The sequence below is a fragment of the Erpetoichthys calabaricus genome, chromosome 7 (genome assembly GCF_900747795.2).
Source record: "Erpetoichthys calabaricus chromosome 7, fErpCal1.3, whole genome shotgun sequence".
Taxonomy (NCBI): Eukaryota; Metazoa; Chordata; class Cladistia; order Polypteriformes; family Polypteridae; genus Erpetoichthys; species Erpetoichthys calabaricus.
This window is the reverse complement of record NC_041400.2, coordinates 128,500,972-128,523,119: the sequence shown is the minus strand read 5'-3', so window position 1 is coordinate 128,523,119 and position 22,148 is coordinate 128,500,972. Positions and strand designations below refer to the sequence as shown.

The following is a 22,148-nucleotide window of genomic DNA, read 5'->3' as shown; positions in this document are numbered from 1 at the left end:
CACCTACACAGGAAGTTGGAGAATTAGTGATGAGTGAGTCAGTCAGTCAGTGAGTGAGTGAATCAGTCAGTGAGGGCTTTGCCTTTTATTATTATAGATAGATTTCCAATGAATACTTTTTTTAATGATTCATAACTGCACACTCAAAGATAACTTGACAGTTCTTCTTGAACTTCAGTTCTTTTAGGGAAAAGTAATACATAATACATGTAAACTACTTTAACTTGCCCAAATATATTTGATTTATTTCACAAATACAGTATGTGTATAAGAAAATGTTTTTTAATGTTGTCACACTTTTGAAACTAACCCTCCCACCCACTAGTGACACAAACAGATGTTCACAATGAAGGAATGAATACAAAATCCATATTACTAACCGAGAATGCTAAACCGGATGATGGACGCAGGCACATCCGGCCATGGGCCGTAGCTGCAAAAAGACGTACTGCGCCAGGCGCAAAAAGAGTCCGCGAGAGTCGGCTGAGGAGCCGAGAAAGGCGGACAAAAGAGGGCGAGGAGAGGCGGATGAGGGGCCGCGAGAGGCGCAGGCGCAAAAAGAGTCCGCGAGAGTCGGAGAAAGGCGGACAAAAGAGGGCGACAAAGGCGGATGAGGAAGCACGAAACACATTGCACACGAAACTAGACCCGAAAAAAAAAAAAAAAAAAGAGGCTCGCGCACAACAGCAAGGCACCCCCCCCCCTACAGGCACCGGACGGGACACACACCAAGAGGGGGATTCAACAAGCCATGGAACACAAAAAAAAGAACACAAAACCACCCCACAGACCCTACAAGCGAGGTACGGGACACACACAAAGAGGGGGATTCAACAAGACACAGGAACACAAAAAGAAAGAAGACGCTCGCGCAACAACAATCCTCAAGCCCCCCCCACACACATCCATAAGAAGTCACACCCAAAGCCACATATTCTAAAGTGAACGTCAGCACCTTCACACTAGACAGCATAGGTGTCAGCATTGGTGGATCTCCTTACAATAAAGCACTATTAACCGTTCAACTGCAGAAAAGGCTCCATATTAACAGTGAGTGCAATACTCCTTATTACTTATCCATATTTCTAAAAGAAAAATGTCTCGACTCCAAAAACGCAAAGCTCAACTAAAGCTTCTAACTAACGATGTACCTAAAAGTAAAAACTTTATGAACTGCGTTAGATCCTACAATAGTTCATTTGCTTTTAGTAAATATCAGGCACCAAAAGGCAATGGCCCATACTGCTTTCCCATGTGTGCACAAATACTGCATCGCATTGGAACAGTGCACCCTGAAACAAATCAACAACACAAATATGCACAAATCTACATCCTGGATCCACATGACGCAAACTATCAATCAAAGTGCTGCATCGCAACAGGCACGGATTCAAAACGAAACACCTCCCGTCTCAGACATACGTTAACGGCAAGGAAGGCTACAACGGGCGTCTCACACAGCACAGGCAAATCGATTACAGCTCCAAAACAACACGTCCCAAATACTACACATGCAACAACGCGCCTCTCAAACGGCACAAGCAAAACATACACCGGGAAAATTCATTCGGATTAATGAATGTCATTTGCAATCATTGTCATTCAGTTCACTTCCCTGAAAAAACAACTGGCAATACAAGTAATACATTTACACGTTGTTGTCAAAAGGGTCAAATTACACTGCCTTCTTTACATTCATATACTGAATATCTACAGAAGATTCTAACTGACGATGTACCTGAAAGTGAAATCTTTATCAACTGCATTAGATCCTACAAATCGGTATCCACTATGAACATTAACGGTGGCACTGCACGTGACATCCGTCTTCAAAAAATGTGGTTTAGATAGATAGATAGATAGATAGATAGATAGATAGATAGATAGATAGATAGATAGATAGATAGATAGATAGATAGATAGATAGATAGATAGATAGATAGATACTTTATTAATCCCAATGGGATTGATGAATGTTCAATTGCATGAAGTCACTTACTCAACACCATTCATAAACTTCTACAAACGTTTATGAATAATAATATTCGATTTGGAGGAAAGGTACTTTTTATTAGGAGGAGATTTTAAACAGTGATTAGCTATTCTTCCAGATGCCATGCACTCAGCTATTGTTCAGTGCACCTTAAAATATGCAGACAATTGGCATTGCTTTCAAAAGATACAGTTAGTAAAAAAGATACGATGTCCAGAACCAGATCATAACAATTGCTTATTACAACTGAGAGATGGTACACTCACCAATACAGATGGACTTCAGCCACATATTATTACAATTCCTCAAGCCTTTATCTGCGACGACTTAGTTACAGAGAGATTTGGAACAGCAATCTCATTAGACCAAATGCCCCTTTTAACACAACGCACTATATTATGTCCAAAAAATATTAATGTGGAAAACATAAATACCCAAGTCCTTCCATTACTTCCTGGAGAGACACAACTCTTTCTAAGCTCTGACAAACTTGACTCTGATCACAACAATAACCATCTTCATTGACCTTACAAGTTCTGAGCTGGAATTACCTTTTACAGTTAAACGGCGTGTACAAAGAAATTTTCCAATAAACCTTTACACTGTGCCACACACTTTATTGTTTGCTTTCTATTTGCATCATCTACACCGTCACACTATTCTATATCTCATTCATACATCACGCTCTTTATCATTCCCAACACCAGGGGTTGGCGAGCGAAGCGAGCAGGGGGCGGAGCCCCCTAGTGAAATCAGAATGTGCACATAGGCAAATGCAATTGTATGTTTTATAGTCTTCTGACCCAATGCAGTACAGTCTTTCCTAGCTTTTTTTGTGCTTCACCTCTGTTGTCATTTTTCATGTGTGTCCTCTTCCATCAGGCAGTCATTAGTCCAACTTCAGGTCTATCAGTTCAACTTATGAATGATTCAGCCTTTTATTTTCACTGTTGGTGTTTATGTTTTGTCTTTTAAAGTAAACTTTGGCCATCATTGAAACCATTCCCCACTAAATTCTATGTATAAACTAATGTTATTTTGGCCTGAGTATTATAAGTACAGGACTCCTAAAAACATTGTTAACTGCCCATTGAAAGTGTATTCATATTTTGGATCTTAAACAAACATTTTCATGGTGCGTTCTGTTGCAGAATACAAAATACACTGGTTTTTTTTTAGAAATCTGTAGATATAATATAGTCATAATTGTTTGTTAATATCTTCAGTTGTGAGATATGATGGCGCCAAAACTTTAATATTGTTTAAGGGAACTGTTTATTAGTATATCTCAAACTGTTTTTGATTCAGGAATGTGAAAACTAAGGTTGGAATTGATCCAGTTTGAATGAATTAATAGCAGCAAAAGATAAGGCAAATAGCAAAAATGAGATACTGTAAGAATCTGAAACATGCTTACATACTTTTGTCTCATCAATTGTATGTTCCCTGCTAAAGAAATTTTTCTTCAAGCCATGTAAGTTTTTATATTTTAGGCCTCTTGGAGGCACAATAATAATGCTGCCATCTTATGGTGCCAGAGTCCTGGGTTTAACTTCTGTCTAAACTATGGATATTTGCATGTATCATGTATGTCTGCTGTTGTCTTCTCCAGATGCTCCGGTTCCTCCAACATTCTAGGGAAATGATTTTTTAAACTGATACAAACTCTTATACTTGAGATTTGGCAACCTTAATTTTGTTCCTTTCTTGTGCTTGATTTTGCCACATAGTATAAATACTTACGGTGATTCAGGAATATTTAACATTTTCCCCCTTGTTAGAACATGAGTTGATTGACATTTCTCTTTATTAAAATTGTTAAAGGAATGCATTGTTTATGGAAGTCTTTTTCTTAATGTCTTCAGACTAATGTATAATTAAGTTATTGAATCACATAAAACATTTCCTGTAGAAAATGAAAGGAAAATAAACCAACAATTCTTTGATAATCTACAATTTATTTTTAACCTTTCACTGATATTCTACATTCCATCCATCCATCCATCCATTATCCAACCTGCTATATCCTAACACAGGGTCACAGGGGTCTGCTGGAGCCAATCCAACTAACACAGGGCGCAAGGCAGGAACAAATCCCCGGGCAGGGCGCTAGCCCACCACAGGATATATATTCTATATATATTTTATTATTAAGCTATACATGCTTTTTTAGCATTTACAAGGTAGAGCATACTCTAGCTTTTGTATATTTTCTGCTGTCACACAAACACGCAAAAATTACAAAGGGTTCTGCAGTGGACCACCTAAAGAACATAACTGGAACCCAGAATGATTTGTTCATACACAGAAATTAGCTCCCTCTTAACTGAGCTCACAGTTTAGAGAAATTGTACAGCCAGTTTCTAGCTTGGAGGACAGATGACCGCAACAGAAAAGCAAGTTAAGGGCAATTGGAAGGTGAGGAAATGGAGCACAAGGACAAGGTAGACAGGCCCAACTATTCCCACCTCCAAAATAAAAATGCTGGGGAACTCATTGCTTGCAGGGGTGATTGTGCAAGGAGGTGACATCTTCTTGCTTTGCACTGGGGATTCCTTTTTTCCTCACATAGTCTGAAGAAGTGGATTAGCAAAACACAGTTTGTGTGAGTGCATGTGTGTGTGTGTGAGTAGAGAAAGTGCTCTGTAATGAGATGGCATCTGCTTACTTCTGGTACAAGCTTCCACTTGGAAGCCATTTCATTCTGCACTGGCAAAAAATAAAATAATAATGGATAGATACTGGATTTGAGCTTGAGTTACTGTGCTTAAACAATATTTCCCTGGACAATGATTCATTTAAATATTCTGAAGTCTAATCAGAATAAAAATGGCCTTGAAACCCACAAGCGCCCATGTTCAGATCTCATTCTAATCATTAAGTGTGACCACGAGCAAACAAGGAAATGCCCTGCTCTTCAAATGTGAAAACACATGTATTATGATTGTTAGGATAATGAACAAGAGAAAAACAAGTTTAAAAAGTACCTTAGTACTAATGTTATTTGATTTGAATAAATTAAATAAAAAAGTACCTTCTTATTTTTTCTTCTTTGTGTGTAAGTCACCAGTTAATCTGAATATTGTTTTATGTGGATGATGAAACTTTATATGACTTATAAGTATAGCTTTATTGGGAATTATCAATTTCTGGTTATGTTTTGGAATTAATGCATGATTAAAAATACTAGGAGTATAGGGAGTGTCTTCATAAATATGATGCATGTGTCGTTGTGAAGCCTTAATTGTGAGAAATAAAAAGAAGTCATTATCAAAGGATTTTTTTAAAATGATGGTTTGTTAATTTTGTCAAATAGCAACATGTTCTGGCCTCAGTGGATTCAACTGAGAAGACAGATTTCATGTTTTATTGTGTGGACATGACCAAAACAAAGTATACTCTAAACCCTTGAACAGCTTTAGAAAATGATATATTTATACAAAAATGTATTAAAAGAATCTTCTGCTTAGTATTATTTGTATTATTTGTTATTTTTTAAATAATTTCCTATATTAGCAGTTAAGAAGTTACTTTGTCCTAGGATGCATATTTTTCCTGCTTTATTGAGCTAAAAACACAACAAAGACTACCCAGTGTTTTAACGGAAATGCTGCTGTAATAAGGATCTATATGTGAAAGTTTGATTATTTAGAATAGCAATACAAAGTTTGGAAGCAGGCCTCCACTTTAGTTCTGTATGACCTGTATATGTAAAAACAAAGAAAATAAATGAATTCATAATTCAGTGATGGTGAAAGTAACTCTGAATCTATACATTTTTGTCGATAGCTTTTTATTCATAAGGTAAGCATAGATGATATGTTTGAATATAAATACATAATGCATTAAGTTTTATTGAAATGATAGTTACTCATTAGAAAAAGAATTCAAGTTTGATTTTTTCCTGTTTAATTCTGCTTGAACTTTGCAGTGAACCTAAAATTAGAAAAAAATGTTGCATTAATTACTATGATCATAGACTTTTAATAATTTCTTTTTCTTTTTTTTAATTTTATTTGAAAAAAATAACATTCCATATGATCTAGTCTAACTAATGCATTTCTGTTGACCTTTTGAGTTATAGTGCTTAACAGAATACTGTACTTCACTTAATTAATGAAAGTGTCCAGAAGAATCGGATGTCTGTAGCATATAGTGATCAAAAAAACATAAGAGACTACAATAACAGAAAATGGTACTGGATGTAATACTCTATATTAAAAGCTGTAAAGATGAAGTACATTCTTATTTATTAAGTCTACCTAATTTCAGCCAAACTCTTGTGAGTTTTTGATTGTTTTAGTACACTTTATTAGTGTGTTGATATCATTGTTATTATTTAACCAGGAATGGCTTTACTTTATTACTAGGTTTAATATTCTAAATATTCTAAATTTAAGAGTCTTAATGAAACTTTAATGTCAATGTAGTTTAGAACACTACATTGGGATTGGCTCTGTAAAATGTTAATTTATCTTTAAACTTAGACTAAACAATAAGTAAAACAAAAAAATTGATCTCACCTTCTGTAACAATACTTCAATCTTAAGATCCTGTTGAATAATCTGTTGTTCTTGTTCAAGCACTGTTGCTAGAAGACTTGAAACACGCTTTGACTGATTGTCTACTAAAGGACTGAATAAAGAAGCAAGGCTTTAAAGATTAAAAGCACTGAGCTAGAACGGATGAGTCTTAACAATGTTAGCAGGCAAAAATTTATTTTTAAAAAAGTGAACATATAAGCATATATATATATATAGATATATATATATATATATATATATATATATATATATATATATGTGTGTGTGTGTGTATAATATGAAATATAAAAATTATATCTCTTGGAAATATTTTTACCAATAAAAGTACTTACTTTAAGAAGAGAGAAATTTTCTGTAAATGATTTTTGCTCCAGTATTGTATGTAACTTCTTCTCTAAAATGCATATTCTTCTAGAAAATAGTTCTTTGTAATAAACAAGATTATCTAGCATACATTTCAGTTCCTTGGTTAGTGCATGAAGCATTTCATGACGGACTTCAATTGCCTGAATGTCATTTCTTAAATTTTCCTTCTGAGTCTTGATGAGATTCCCTTTTGTCTGTTGCTCTCTTAATGTTTGATTATAGACTTGAAGGCTTTCAAAAGCCTTTTTGACTTGCACATTTGTTTTCTCAGCATGGTCCTTCAGTGTAGTAGCTAGTTGTAGCAAACCCTGTAAAAGCAGTTCTGCTTGTTCTGGTGACACAAACTGATCTTCTCTCACAAACTGATCTTCTCTGCCTTTGCAATGGACACAGAAATGTAGATGCAGAGTAGAACTAAGAAAACTAAACAAAAGAGATGCTTCTTCATCATTACCTGTGTCTACTCACCTTTACTGATTCTCATTTAAACTGTAACAGTGAGAAGGATATCCTAAATTCAGGAGGGAGTAACCCTAACATTCCAGCCCTTCTCTGAACTTGTTGACGCACAAAAAAGTATTGTTGCTATTTACAATTCTTCTGGAATGATGGTGAAAATAACTGTAAACATACTGTTTATTAAAAGTAATAAATTGCTATTATCACTTCTGCTTATAATGTTTTTAAATTTTTAATTAGCTCCTATAAGTACGTTTTAATTTTGGATTTTTTTTCTTTTACAGTTTTTAAATAACCTAGCCCAGTTTCAGATTTTCAATGATTTAAAATACTCATTGTTGAATTTTATTTCCTGTGGATTAAATATATTCATTTGATGTTTGAAATGTTTTTTTTCTAAATGGTTAAATAATAAAAATAATAACAATAACAACAACAGCACTATGATTTATTTATTACAGTAAGCAAAATTAATACATATTTCTTTAATATATTGTAGAGACACAACCTATATTTTTTCATTATCAGTGTTTTCCAATTTTCAGTCTGTGATTTTTAAATAGCCAAGTAACTTATGCATTTGAAAAACCCATACAGTACATTCAAAGATATAATACATTTGTGTGTTGAACAGTTTAGGAGAAAGAATGAAGCTTTGCTATTAGTAAATTAAGAGAAAGTAGAAGGAGAACAGAAGTTGTAGCATGCACATTTTGTGAAATGAGTAACGGATTATGTTACCTTACTATTTTACAGATAATCCGGTAACTTGGTTTTTTCATATGTTTAGTTTTGCATCATTTTAAATCAATTAAATTACCATCGATTCAGCAAAACATAAAGAGAAGTAAGATTAATTACTGGAAAAAAACTGAAAATCGTCTCATCTTATCAGCTGTATAAATGTTTAATGCTCCTCTGTGTGCAGCTTGGAGTTAGATATATATTATATTCCTTTCTAAAATACTCCAGAGTTTCAGAATGTTAGAATCAATGGTTTATATTTTTAATTTTCATAATTGACTGATATTGAGACACAGCATCAAGACTGTTACGTACTTTAGTCCAAAATTAGAGTGTTGTGTCTGGGTTTTAAAGTGCATGTGAACTAGAGCAAAGGTTAGGTGTCTAAAGGCTGTTCTCTTTTTGTCAACCTAAACAATTTTGTTTTCCTTTGCCAAATGTAGACTGCAAAGTTATAATGCATTTTTTTTTACATTTCTGAACAATACTATAAGGAAACAATTTGTTGATTCTACCATTTGTTTTTTTTTGCTTTTTTGCCAGAAACCTGCTCTATGTATACCCACAGAGGATAACTTTCCCAAATCGTCTGGCGTCCTTGAGAAATATCACCATCAAAATACAATTCATGAATGGAGAGGATGAGAGCAACGCACTTCCAGTATAAACTACATTTTTATGGCTTACTAAAATATGAACAGATGAGCTCCTTTACAATAAATGCAATAAATATGGCAGTACCTTGACTGATAGCCTTAACCTCCAGGAATAGCTCAAACAACAGAAATGACACACCAAATAATGATGTCACAGAGGCTTTTTTTAAACAAAGCTCTCTCAGCATTTCATTACATTTCATTAAAAAGGAGTCTAAATTGAAATTATTGTTGTGCTAGTAGTGAAATCAGTCGAGACTCTTAGTTTCAGTCTAGGTGAAACACTTCAGCAGAAATTTCTATTTTTTTTCCTTACCTTACATACAGTGCATCCGGAAAGTATTCACAGCGCATCATTTTTTCCACATTTTGTTATGTTACAGCCTTATTCCAAAATGGATTAAATTCATTTTTCCCTCAGAATTCTACACACAACACCCATAATGACAACGTGAAAAAAGTTTACTTGAGATTTTGCAAATTTATTAAAAAATAAAAAAATTGAGAAAGCACATGTACATAAGTATTCACAGCCTTTGCTATGAAGCTCAAAATTGAGCTCAGGTTGCATCCTGTTTCCCTGATCATCCTTGAGATGTTTCTGCAGCTTAATTGGAGTCCACCTGTGGTAAATTCAGTGGTTTGGACATGATTTGAAAAGGCACACACCTGTCTATATAAGGTCCCACAGTTGACAGTTCATGTCAGAGCACAAACCAAGCATGAAGTCAAAAGAATTGTCTGTAGACCTCTGAGACAGGATTGTCTCGAAACAAATCTGGGGAAGGTTACAGAAAAATTTCTGCTGCTTTGAAAGTCCCAATGAGCACAGTGGCCTCCATCATCCGTAAGTGGAAGAAGTTCGAAACCACCAGGACTCTTCCTAGAGCTGGCCGGCCATCTAAACTGAGCGATCGGGGGAGAAGGGCCTTAGTCAGGGAGGTGTCCCAAGAACCCGATGGTCACTCTGTCAGAGCTCCAGAGGTCCTCTGTGGAGAGAGGAGAACCTTCCAGAAGGACAACCATCTCTGCAGCAATCCACCAATCAGGCCTGTAGGTAGAGTGGCCAGACGGAAGCCGCTCCTTAGTAAAAGGCACATGGCAGCCTGCCTGGAGTTTGCCAAAAGGCACCTGAAGGACTCTCAGACCATGAGAAAGAAAATTCTCTGGTCTGAGGAGACAAAGATTAACTCTTTGGTGTGAATGCCAGGCATCACGTTTGGAGGGAAACCTGGCACCATCCCTACAGTGACGCATGGTGGTGGCAGCATCATGCTGGTGGGGATGTTTTTCAGCGGCAGGAACTGGGAGACTAGTCAGGATAAAGGGAAAGATGACTGCAGCAATGTACAGAGACATCCTGGATGAAAACCTGCTCCAGAGCCGCTCTTGACCTCAGACTGGAGCGACGATTCATCCTTCAGCAGGACAACGACCCTAAGCACACAGCCAAGATATCAAAGGAGTGACTTCAGGACAACTCTGTGAATGTCCTTGAGTGGCCCAGCCAGAGCCCAGACTTGAATCCGATTGAACATCTCTGGAGTGATCTTAAAATGGCTGTGCACCAGCGCTTCCCATCCAATCTGATGGAGCTTGAGAGGTGCTGTAAAGAGGAATGGGCGAAACTGGCCAAGGATAGGTGTTGCCTAGCTTGTGGCATCATATTCAAAAAGACTTGAGGCTGTAACTGCTGCCAAAGGTGCATCGACAAAGTATTGAGCAAAGGCTGTGAATACTTATGTACATGTGATTTCTCAGTTTTTTTATTTTTAATAAATTTGCAAAAACCTCAAGTAAACTTTTTTCACATTGTCATTATGGGTGTTGTGTGTAGAATTCTGAGGAAAAAATGAATTTAATCCATTTTGGAATAAGGCTGTAACATAACAAAAGATGGAAAAAAGTGATGCGCTGTGAATACTTTCCAGATGCACTGTAAGTATGTATCACTTTCATTAAGTATTTTTTAGTGTGGGTCCAAGTAAGTTAGTTTTTTGGTGGAATTCCACTTTAATTCATTTACTCAAATTTGATACTCCTCTCCTCTTACACTTTTTAGTTCCTCTCCTGCATGCTCTTGCAACTTTGGGAGATGAATATATAAATTATATCTATTTTTTGAGTCCTCTTATTTTTTAGTAATGAGCAAACCCTGCGGAGTCACTCATACTGGCCAGCTTAGTTAATACAATAGACACAACTTTATGATATTTGAAAAGTTCCTGAAGAAAAAAATATTGTATACTTGGGGTGACTTTTAGCTTACTATAATATAATATAATATAATATAATATAATATAATATAATATAATATAATATAATATAATATAATATAATATAATATGAAGCTGGTTTGCAAGATGGAAGGATGGATGAGAAATGCATCCATTTATTTAATCAGCTTAATTTTGTGGACAAAGTGACAGGGTATTAGAACCTCTCTTAGCAGCATTCCCTTTCACATATCCAGATATATAAGGCAAGTAAAAAGGTGACATTTGACTGGAAAATATGAATGTTTGTTTAGCACAATTCAGATTTTAAAATGCTAGAAGGGATTCTTATTTATTCTTTAACTAGACGAGCCGTTTTTGAAGCATTGCAGATTCTATAAAGAAATACTACCATTCATAAATACAAAATGACAGTACTTTTTTTGCTTTAAAAGATCAAGCATTCCTGATCCTAAATATATACACAGATTTGAAATACATTGTGTCATTGTTTTATTAATGGTTATTTTTGTTAACATATTTCAGTTATTTTTGGCAAGTCGAGTGGGTCCAGAGTTTGTTCAAGAAGTGTGTACCCCTGGTTACATATCACAATAAGTAAGTATTTGAATGAGGTATTGTACTGTATTTATAGGCTTAATATATTTTTTGTTCTCTTTTAAATAAATTTAACTACTGAAAATGTTTTTTTTTTCCTTCTGGTGTTATAAACAAAAAGGTTACAAGTTTACATAGATTCTGAGCAAAAACTATAGCAATTACTTGAGTTTACCATAAATTGGTATTATAAACACCAATGAGTGAGCACCAATAATTTTATCAAAGGTTTTAGTTTTGTTTTAGATGGTTAACACATAGGTAATAGAAGTCTTTATTGTAATAAACTACTTAATAGTCTCAAACCTACCTAATCCAATAGAGGGTTCGGAGAGATGTATTGTCATCTGAATTTAGGCTTCTTAAACTGGCCCACCATAGCTTCTCTACACTGATATACAGTAGGGGCCTCACAAGGTAGTGTGCTGACCCGGTGCTGTACTAATTGTTTACCGTACAACAGCATGACCAAAGATAGCTCAGACTCCATACTTAACTATCATAACTATTACAGGCTTGACCACCAGCAATGCTGAGATGGTTTAGAGATTTGCTTTCTTATACAGAGTCGTGCCTGAACAACAGTCTCTCCTTTAATGCCAATAAAACCAAAGAGCTGTTCAAAGACTTAAGGGAGTTCTGAGGTATCTGAGTCTCTACCAGTGACTACCTGAATTGAGCACAACACATCTTGGCTGTTGTCAAGGAGGCTTGCTTCTTTCAATGTCTCTGGAATGCCTGGATATCTCCTTACATACTTACCATCTTCTACAGATGGATTATTGAGTCCATTCTCATTGGCTGCATTACGCTCTATTATAGTACCGATTCTGCTCAAGATCACAGAGCACAATAGAGTAGTGAAGTCCGCTCAGAATATTACTGGAGCACAGCTTCATTTTGTCCAGGAAATTTATAAAATAGGCTATCGTATATAGGCAAACAATATTATTAAAAATGTTGAGTCTTTTGAGTTGCATTTCTCCCTCATCCATCTTGACCAATGCTATGCAACCAGTGGTATTCACTCCACTGATTTCACAGAGAGTTTGTATGCTTATTTATAAGGCTACTCAGTGCTAGTATTGAATGTCTGTCACTAGTCTGTGGCTGACATGCAAATAGGATTTCATCTTACTCTGAATATATGACAATACATTATAACGTGAACTTGAAATGGAAAATGGTTAAGCTGTATGTTATTTTATGCAATCTGTTTTTAGTAGTACTGCAACTGATGTTGCTCTGTTTTTAAAGTATATTAGAAGGTTATCTATCATTTTGTTAAGAAGCTGCATTTTATAGATTAACTTTACTCTTTCCTGTTCAGGTCTCCTGATTTTATGAAGAAATAAAGATTCAGCTTCCAGCAAAGCTTACTGAGAAACATCATATCCTTTTTACCTTTTATCACATTAGTTGTCAACTCAAACAAAACCAAGGATCAAATGTGGAAACCTTAATTGGGATACACAGTAAGATTTTTTTAGACTGACATGTTTGTTTATTTTTATTAAAAATTTTATAAGGAATATTGTATGTGATTTCTTTACATTAGCACTTAAGAGCGGCTTACTGAGATACATGCGTCTTTTGAACAGGGCAGGATGTGAACATGTGTTCGTTGGCTACATGTTGTAGCCTCCTTCTGTTTAACAATGCATTGACATTTATTCTGTCTGAATATATTACTGTGGTCTTATTCTTACCTCAGAAATGTAAATAAAAAATTCTTGAAGAAAGGCATAGTTTTTTTTTACCTTCTTTATATCATTCATGGTTTCACTCTTATTTGTAGAATAACAGGCTGAAATTTATTACCGTATTAAAGAAAAAGTGCAATGAGAAATCATGAATAGATTTTAATTATTTCTAGAAAGTTTTCATTGCATGCATTTCTTTTTACTGTTCTGCATTCTAGTAACTTCAATCATCAATCACTTAATTTTAAAAACTTTTCACTTCCTGTGACATTAACAGTATACATATCCTATTAATTACAAATTAAAATACCAAAAGTATTAATCAAGTAACCATTTTGCTGTGCCACACATAAATATTCTAAAGTACAGCCAATTCTTTCAAAAGCCACATATTTACCAAGTTCTCCTGGTGTCTGCCTGGGATATCCTCTTAGGCAAGGTTTATACTTCAGGCAACGCGACATGTGCTCCTGTGGACGCTACTGCTACGCAAGCATTGTACTGTTCATACATAATCTGGAAGATTCCACCAGGTGGCAGTGTGAGATATCATCACAGTGAGAATAGGTTTGGCTTCGCTGTGTTGTGATTGCCTGAAACACCCATTAAATTCTGAGGACACCATGCCACAATATCTCTGTAAAGGATGGATGTTTAATGATTAAATCCATAATCCAGGATGCGCCCATTCTAGCAAGCATCTGGCACAAGACAGAAACAATCCCTGGACGGGGCATCAGCTCATTGCAAGGGTAACACAAGCATAAACAAACACTCGCCAATTCCCCAAGCTTTCATGTCTTTGGAAGGAAACTGGAACGCACTGTGGAAACCCACTAGGAAAACATGCAAACAAGAGATGTGACTCCATACTATGAGGCAGCAGTGCCACCGCTCTGTCACTGTGTCACATCCACATGTGAAATTATTAACAGTATTCAATATTTAAATGAAGTTAACCTGCCTGTAAAATGTGACATACATGCTTTAATGTATTTCATCAAGAAAAGTGATATCAGGTATAAATCTAAGTATTCTAAATGTGCAGAGAGCTGGAATATCATAAATGTAATGTGTTCTGTGTGGCGATTGCTGCTGTCAGTTCAGGAGGAAGCACCAGAAACACATAGCGATTAACAACTGGTTTTTAAGATGACGTTTACAATGGTCTACTTTAGTGATAAAGTAAACTACAAGGTTAAAGTGGACATTTTCGAGTTTAAAGCAGAAATTTCCACTTTAATCACAAAATAGACCTTTTCACCATGTGTTTAATGTTTTTATCTGTGGCTCAAATACACTGCCTTACATTCTGATGCTGTTGTGAAGGTGCAAAAAAAAAAAAGGTGGCACAGAAGATGGTATGTGAGACTTTTAAAAGGTATCGTGTCATTATGTTGGGGAATATGCAATGCTTATTAGGGAATATAAAAACACCACAAATGCATTTGTATGCAGCATTTTGGTTCACCACATCAAACCATTCATCAAACATCGAAGCACGCACATTGATCCTGGAGGATCCTCAAAGCAGCTTGCTGTTACATGTTGATAGTAAACAGAGACTCTGACGTCACATTCTGACTCTTATCACACTGCGCCCCCCGACTTTTTGCTGGTACGGCAACTTGCGCACATGTCGTGTTAAGTTCTGAGGACATGCATAGACGACACGTCAAATGAACGCTGGGAATGCATGGCAGCCATGATGTACGCGTTCTGAGCGTGAAGTATAAACGGGCCATAAGATGTCACACGTTCCAATGACTCGGAAGTAAAGTTAATTGAAACTCTAAAATGGCTCAGTATGGCTGAATGTGCATTTGTGGGTATGCCCTGAAATGGACTGCCATTGTGTCTCATACTGCATATATAGTCTCCCTGTAATCCTGAAAAGTATTAATTGGGTTAGAAAGTGAACAGATGGATGTGTCTTTACAAGATTAATATTACATTTTTTATTGTTTCATATTTTTTGATATTAGTAGAATAGAGTTGCAGTGTTCATCTAAAATTGCATTAAAACAGTATGTTTGGTGCTATTGACAAGTTGTCTTGTAGAAAACATTGCCTCACCTCATGGAATTGCATTGCATAAAGTTGATTTTTTACCCCATGTAAGTGGAAGCATCAGGATTAGTGTACAATTTTAAAAACTATCAAACAAATAATTCCAACTAATAACTAACATTATGTTTTCACATTTGCAGTGGTTTCCAGTTTTTCTTAATGAAACGTCTGCAAACTGGACAATACTGCTTACCAGTTGCCTTGGACAGACTGCCTAGCAGCTACTATATTCATTCACCAGAGGTTTGTTTTCCATTTTTTGTTTTTCGGTGCATTATTCTGTTCACCTTTATGTACAACCTTTGTCTGAACAAAATGATTAAGTAGGGGATAAATGATGGGAGTTAAAAAAGTACAGCAACTTTAAATCCTTTTGTCTCTCAAGGTCTGACTAACACAGGTGTTTTAGTTCTGTGTATGCAGTTGGGTGGCTTTTCTGCCAGTAACAAAATACTGGGCCAAAAACCTCCTTGTCTGTCTCACCTTAGTCTCTGTTATGTGAAAACCTCTGACAGTGATTGGCTTTTTACTTTCTGGGCCACTTCCAAAGTTGGGGACTCTTTCTGGAAGTCCTGATGCCTTTTTTCCAAAGCTTTCTTTATGGGTTATATGTTACTGCATTACACAGCATCACTGCATATGTAAAAGGTCAGTCTCGTTTAGTGTTTCCCAACCTTGCCTGTCCCCACGTAAGTGGGCACAGAGCTACACCCATCTCAAAAAGGCCACCTTACAGTATGAGGAAACATTCCTAGCCTTCCAACAGTTTAACATGTCCTTCCAATTCCAAGTGCGCAAAGAATACATTTCTGTATATTTCCTGGGCACACTGCTATCTAGCAGCCACCTACCCACATCACTACTAGAGAGAAGTAAGGACTGCTCCATGTTGCCATTCAGTATCCTACCTGTTTTAACTTTGCCACCGACTTGTTAGCCAGGTGCCATGTCACAATTTGTAACATAGTAACAGTAGGGCCCTTCGGGGACACTGTACCAAAGTACAAATATGCCAGAAAAAACTGAGATAAAAATAAAGAATGAATAAAGACAAATAAAATCATTAAATAAGTAGACAAATGAACAATAACCTTTTCTGGCCACATTACAAATGATTAAATCATCTATTTCCTGGTTAATCTCTTAACTGACCAGCACATTTGTCTCAAAGTACAGATAACACTCTCATATTCTTTTCTTAAAACTGTGGCTGTGGCTTCCCTGTTTGTCTTTTTTAGTCAATAGCCATCCTTCCTTGTGACCTCTGGAATCCCTCCTTTCTTTCGCTGTAAAAGAATGTTTATAAGATTGGAGTCTGGTTTTGATGTAAGCTTTGTTTGTGCCTTACTCAATTGGCATTTGTTTTTGGTTCAACTCTACTATTACCAAAAGCTTTTTTTCTATATAGACTTTAATTTTGGATATATTAGCTACCGACCTAATGCACAGTATCCTGTGTTGTGTACTCATCTGTTTCTTTCTCCATTAGGGTCTCTGAGTTCAATCCAAGCACTTGTAAGTGTTGCAGAAGCCACATAATTATGCATCATGTTTTTAAATTTAGGAGGCCGTGCTACTTAAGGATTATTTCCAAAATTCAGTGGTGCTTGAATAAGTCATGTTATAATGTCAGTTATTTGTTATATTGTTCAAGCTCCAGGCATACAAGATTTTTTTTCTGAGCTGCTTAAAGCAGTCTAAAACAAAGCACCCATAGCTTTCTTTAGGTCATCTAACAGTGTGAGGACTTACCTTTGCTTCCCTGGAAAACCACATGTACCCTTCAACTTCTAGTCAATTGGGGCATCTATTTAATAACTGCAGTGGCTGAATCTCATCACCTAGAGGATGTGCAGTAAATGACAAACAACATGTTTTCCAATTGTCATGAGCTTGCTACATGCTGATAGCTAATAATGTGCTGCTGTTCTTCAAAGCAGATGTAGTGCACTGAAACCAGAATCATAAATGTGTATCAATAAAGAAGTCAAGTTCGTAACTATGAATTCTACACAATCTTTGCATCAAATCTAAAACAAAATCATAGCTAAAATTTAAACAATGAACTCAGGAAAGTAAAGAAAAACAAATTGCAAACACAAGGCTTGCTGCCTTTATCCAAATCTTGGATGACTCGGAATGTCAGGGGTTGACCTTTTAGTCATCACAACAATGATGTAGTGTGTTTCACATTGATACTGTATATTCATTCCATAGTATTGGGGTGACAGCTGTACCACAAAATGTCTTCACTTGCTAAAACCAAGATGACATTGAAAAGAAATGGAAATAAATTTTAACTACTTGAAAATGAAACCAAATCAAAAAGTAACATTGGGAATTACTTCAGAAACTTTCATTTTAATTGTAGAAATGTCTAGAATCTATACTAATAAAAGGCAAAGCCCTCACTGACTGACTCACTGACTCACTCATCACTAATTCTCCAACTTCCCGTATAGGTAGAAGGCTGAAATTTGGCAGGCTCATTCCTTACAGCTTACTTAGAAAGTTAAGCAGGTTTCATTTCGAAATTCTACACGTAATGGTCATAACGGTCGACAGCGTCCGCCATGTTAAACTTTCTTATTTATGGCCCCATCTTCACGAAATTTGGTAGGCGGCTTGCTTGCGCTAACCTAAACCGATATACGTACTTATTTCGGTGGTATGATGCCACTATCGGCCGCCATATTGAACTTTCCAACGGTCTTTGTTACTTATGGGCCCATCTTCAAGAAATTTGGTACGCAGGTTCCCAATGCTAACTGAATCCTACTTACGTACATATATACGTCCGTAGCCTGCAGCTCGGTCACCGTGTGAGGCGGCGTTGGGTCCCCCATCCCCACGCCTCCCACGTAGTTGGCTGCCTGCCTATATAAGGCTGTCCGTCGCTCCGGTCTCTTCATTCCCTTCCTTGGTTCGCCACGGTATTCACGTCTCCCTGCTGATAACTGCAGCCTTTTTATTTAATCCACGGCTTCTCCGCTGTTTTATTGTTTGTTTTTACGATTATAGTTATTGTGTAGGTATTTTAGACTAAGTTTACATTGTTCAGGTACCCATTTCCTTTATCGTTCCAACCGTACCCCCATTAACATGTCTATCGAGGTGATCACCATCGATCAAAGAACTGTCACTTACTGAGTGGTTTCCATGCTCGGAGATGGCGACTGCCTTTTCCATTCTTTGTGTTACATATTGCAGGGCCATATCAGGCTCACTCTTGATATCCGGAGGAACATTGTGTCTTATGTATTGAATGACTGGGACAGGTTCAAGGTGTGGACTGATGACGGTACAGGAGATAATTATACTACACAGGAGCACTATAAGAGTGAAATGCTTAAGCCCTTCACCTATGGTTCTGCATGTGAGTTGATGGCTGCCGCTGAATTGTTCGGTTGTCGCTTTCAAGTGTACTGAAATGGCCAAATATTTTACACCTTTGGACAACCGCCAATGCCTTAAACATCTTAGATTCACAGATGACGATTTGAGTAGTGGACACTTTGATGTTTATGAATATTTAAACTCTCAAAAGCTGGATGCGAAGTTTATCGATGAAACCCATTTCAATTCAAATGCCTCCAATTTCCCAGTAAGGCTCTGCTTCGCAATAACAATTAATAAGTCTCAGGGACAGACCCTACAAAAGGTTGGCATTGATTTGAGGCAAGATTGCTTTTCACATTGCCATCTATACATTGCATGCTCAAGAGTAAGCTCAGCGCACAGCTTGGTCATATTACAACCGGAGGGCCGAACTGACAACGTGGTATACAAAGAGATCCTTAACAAATAATTATTGGTATATTTTCCCTCAGTTTAAAAAGGTTTACTTTTCTTCTTAATAAAAATTTTAAAGCAGTACTTCGCCGCTGCGAAGCGCGGGTATTTTGCTAGTGCAATATAAAAATGAAAAACAAAACATAACAGCTGCCTGACAGCACCAGTGCCTGTATGAAGGCTTTCTGGGTATGGCAGATTCAACCGCAGTCTCGTTCCTTTTATTTTCCATCTTCAATCCAACAACAAACACAAGACTACAGACAGATGAGCCTCTTTTCTGTCTATAGCACCCACCCATGTTATATTCTGAGTGAACACTCATTGGTTATCAGCTCACACAAACCTGCTTCTACAACATAAGACAAAATCAAAAGTTTGATTTTGATAGGGTGAGTTAAGGACTAGTTTCACTGCATTGCTGAGAATGTCCAGTTGCACAACTACTGGTTACAAGAGTGTACCATGATTGTCCCTAACTTGCTAAGATTATGCAAAATAAGCCTACAAATTAAAATCAATTGAAAAGTCTTGTCATGGTTGTTTAAATTATCCTCCCATTTGTGTTTCTAATGCTCTGTCATTTTTATTGTCAAGCCACCCCTCCATCCCTTAAGAGAGAGGATTTCTTTCATTTTCAAAGTCACTGTACCCTGCTAGAAGGAATGTGTTTATACACCACACTGGAATTTACTTAAGAGCAAATGGAAGGTTGGGGGCTTAGGAGCTTTCTCAATTCTGGAGGCCTGTAGTTTTTTTGTACTCCTGACTTTTGATGCAGCATTAATGAATAAAACACGTAGTTTTCTTCTGGTGAAATTAAACTTTTACTACATAAAAACTTCTCAATGAAGAACATTTTTTCCACAGTTTGTCCAAATACTTAAAATGATACAATAATTGTATAAGATATAGTATTCATTCATATTATTCTTTGATGTGCATGTGCAATTTTCACATTCATTTTTTTTCTTCTTTAGAAAGTCCCTCCTCAGGTCCCTCCAATAAAATGGTTAGAAGGTCATAAAGGTGTCTTCAATTTAGAAATTCAGACTGTATCGTCTTTACATACCCAGGTAATTTGACTGAATACTTGAATTTAAAATAATTTCTTCTGACCCCTTAGAAACATATTTCTGCATGTTTTATTCTTAGCATAACCTTATGTAATAGCACATGACTTTCTGTTATTTTAGAAAGTAAACATATCCAGGATTGCTATGACTCAGTTGTATGTCTTGGACATTAAACACTACCTTTCTTTTTCTGCTTTCATGATTTTTTGGGTTAATTGGTAAGAGAAATATCAGAAATGACAGAAGACAAATATAGCAGTGCAAATGTTGTGTTATATGATTCCCAAAAATATTTGAAAAAGATTACAAAAATGATGAATTTAGAAATAACAGCATGGGGGTACTGCTGCTGCCTCTAAGCTCCAGTAGTGCCTGTAAGTTTGATTTGGCAAGTCTAAATTAGCCTCGAATGACGTAATACAGGTATGTGTATGAGGAGGCCCTGTGGTGGACCGTTACTCCTACTTGTGCATGAGGCTGCCGGGCTAGGCTATTTGTCACCCGCCATCCTAAATTGAATCAAGTGGAATGTTATGTTATACAGGTTTGAAAATATGGATCGGGTAGATAAAAATATACAATGTAGCTGATGGCTGAGGCACTTGTGGGGAACTGGTGAGAACTACTGTGTGGCGGCTTCAGCCTTGCCCTGAAGTGCTCCCGGGTCTAGCCTTCGGGACACCGGATGTATGTCCGGGGATCACATAAAAGGAGCTACCTGCCACTACTCAGGGAGCAAGAGTTGGGAGGAAGAGGATGACACTTGCCAGAGGAGGAGTGGAGGCAGAAGACAAAGACAAGGAGAAGAACGAAGATAAAATGCCGTGGGTTTATATTTCTGCTTGCTGCACTGTGCTTGGTGCTGCTGAGAAACTTGGGCAATGGCTCCCACTGAATAAAAGCCTTGTGTGTGTGCTGTACATGTGCCTGTTTGTGTTGGGATTGTGGAGGTGATGTGACCCTTGGTGGCCACAACAACTAATTGTGATCCCAGATATTCCAAGGGGGGAAATATCTACATGCACGATCATCTGTATTACACCTATCTAAACCAAACTGTAATTTAGTTGAAATTTAACTGTTTAATGAAAAAAATTGCACAATAATGATATTTTTAGTTTTCAACTCCCAAGTATCATCAGTAAATTTAATGTTGTGAATTGAGTAGCTAGGATTCATTACATAAGTATATATAAACTTGATTGCTTATCTAGTGAAGTGAAAACAGTATTTCCACATAAATTTCAGTCACTAGTGACTAAGGGTATTCTCTTCCTTTGTCACTCCAGGATAACCACTTAGAAAGGTTCTTCACTCTTTGCCATGCTTTGGAAGGTCGTGTTACCTTCCCTATCCGAGTAATGGAGGACAAAATTCCAGAAAGCAAACTGGAGCATGAGCTTAAGCTTAGTATCATTTCACTGTCATCCTCGAGACTGGAGCCTCTGGTCCATTTTCTGCATCAAGTGTTAGATAAACTCTTTCATCTTATTGTGCAGCCGATGGTAATAGCAGGGCCAGACAGGTAAGTGCTGGTTGTTTAGCATTCGATCTGTTTGAGTGGTTTACTGTAGTACAATTTGATTGTCATGCTGTGTTAGTTCACACCTCATTATCTTATTGATAAGATGGAAAATTGATTTAAAATAGAAAAGCAAATTCTGGTTTAATTTTGCATTGAATGTCAGAACATACAGTACATTACATCTATTTTATAAATAAAACATCAATAGTTTTCTGAAATAGTAATGTTAATATTATTTCTTATTGTTATTTACTGTAAATGCATTTTAGGCTGGCTTACATTTACTTTGGTTTGAATTTAAATTTCTTTTATGATAAACTGACTAAACATCAGCATTAGTCATTTTACCTTGTTTACTTTTTAAACTCATCTCACTTAAATCTTTA

General features: G+C 36.6%; 1 protein-coding gene across 1 annotated transcript in view; it reads left to right on the top strand.

Moving 5' to 3' along the window:
- The window catches only part of dock8 (dedicator of cytokinesis 8), a 156,058-nt gene that overhangs the window by 58,448 nt on the left and 75,462 nt on the right, over positions 1-22,148 (top strand). The window contains 7 exon segments of the mRNA XM_051929472.1: positions 8,650-8,767; positions 11,525-11,593; positions 12,939-13,071; positions 13,155-13,233; positions 15,510-15,612; positions 20,142-20,237; positions 21,527-21,756. Of these exon segments, the coding sequence (XP_051785432.1) occupies positions 8,650-8,767; positions 11,525-11,593; positions 12,939-13,071; positions 13,155-13,233; positions 15,510-15,612; positions 20,142-20,237; positions 21,527-21,756 (828 nt within the window).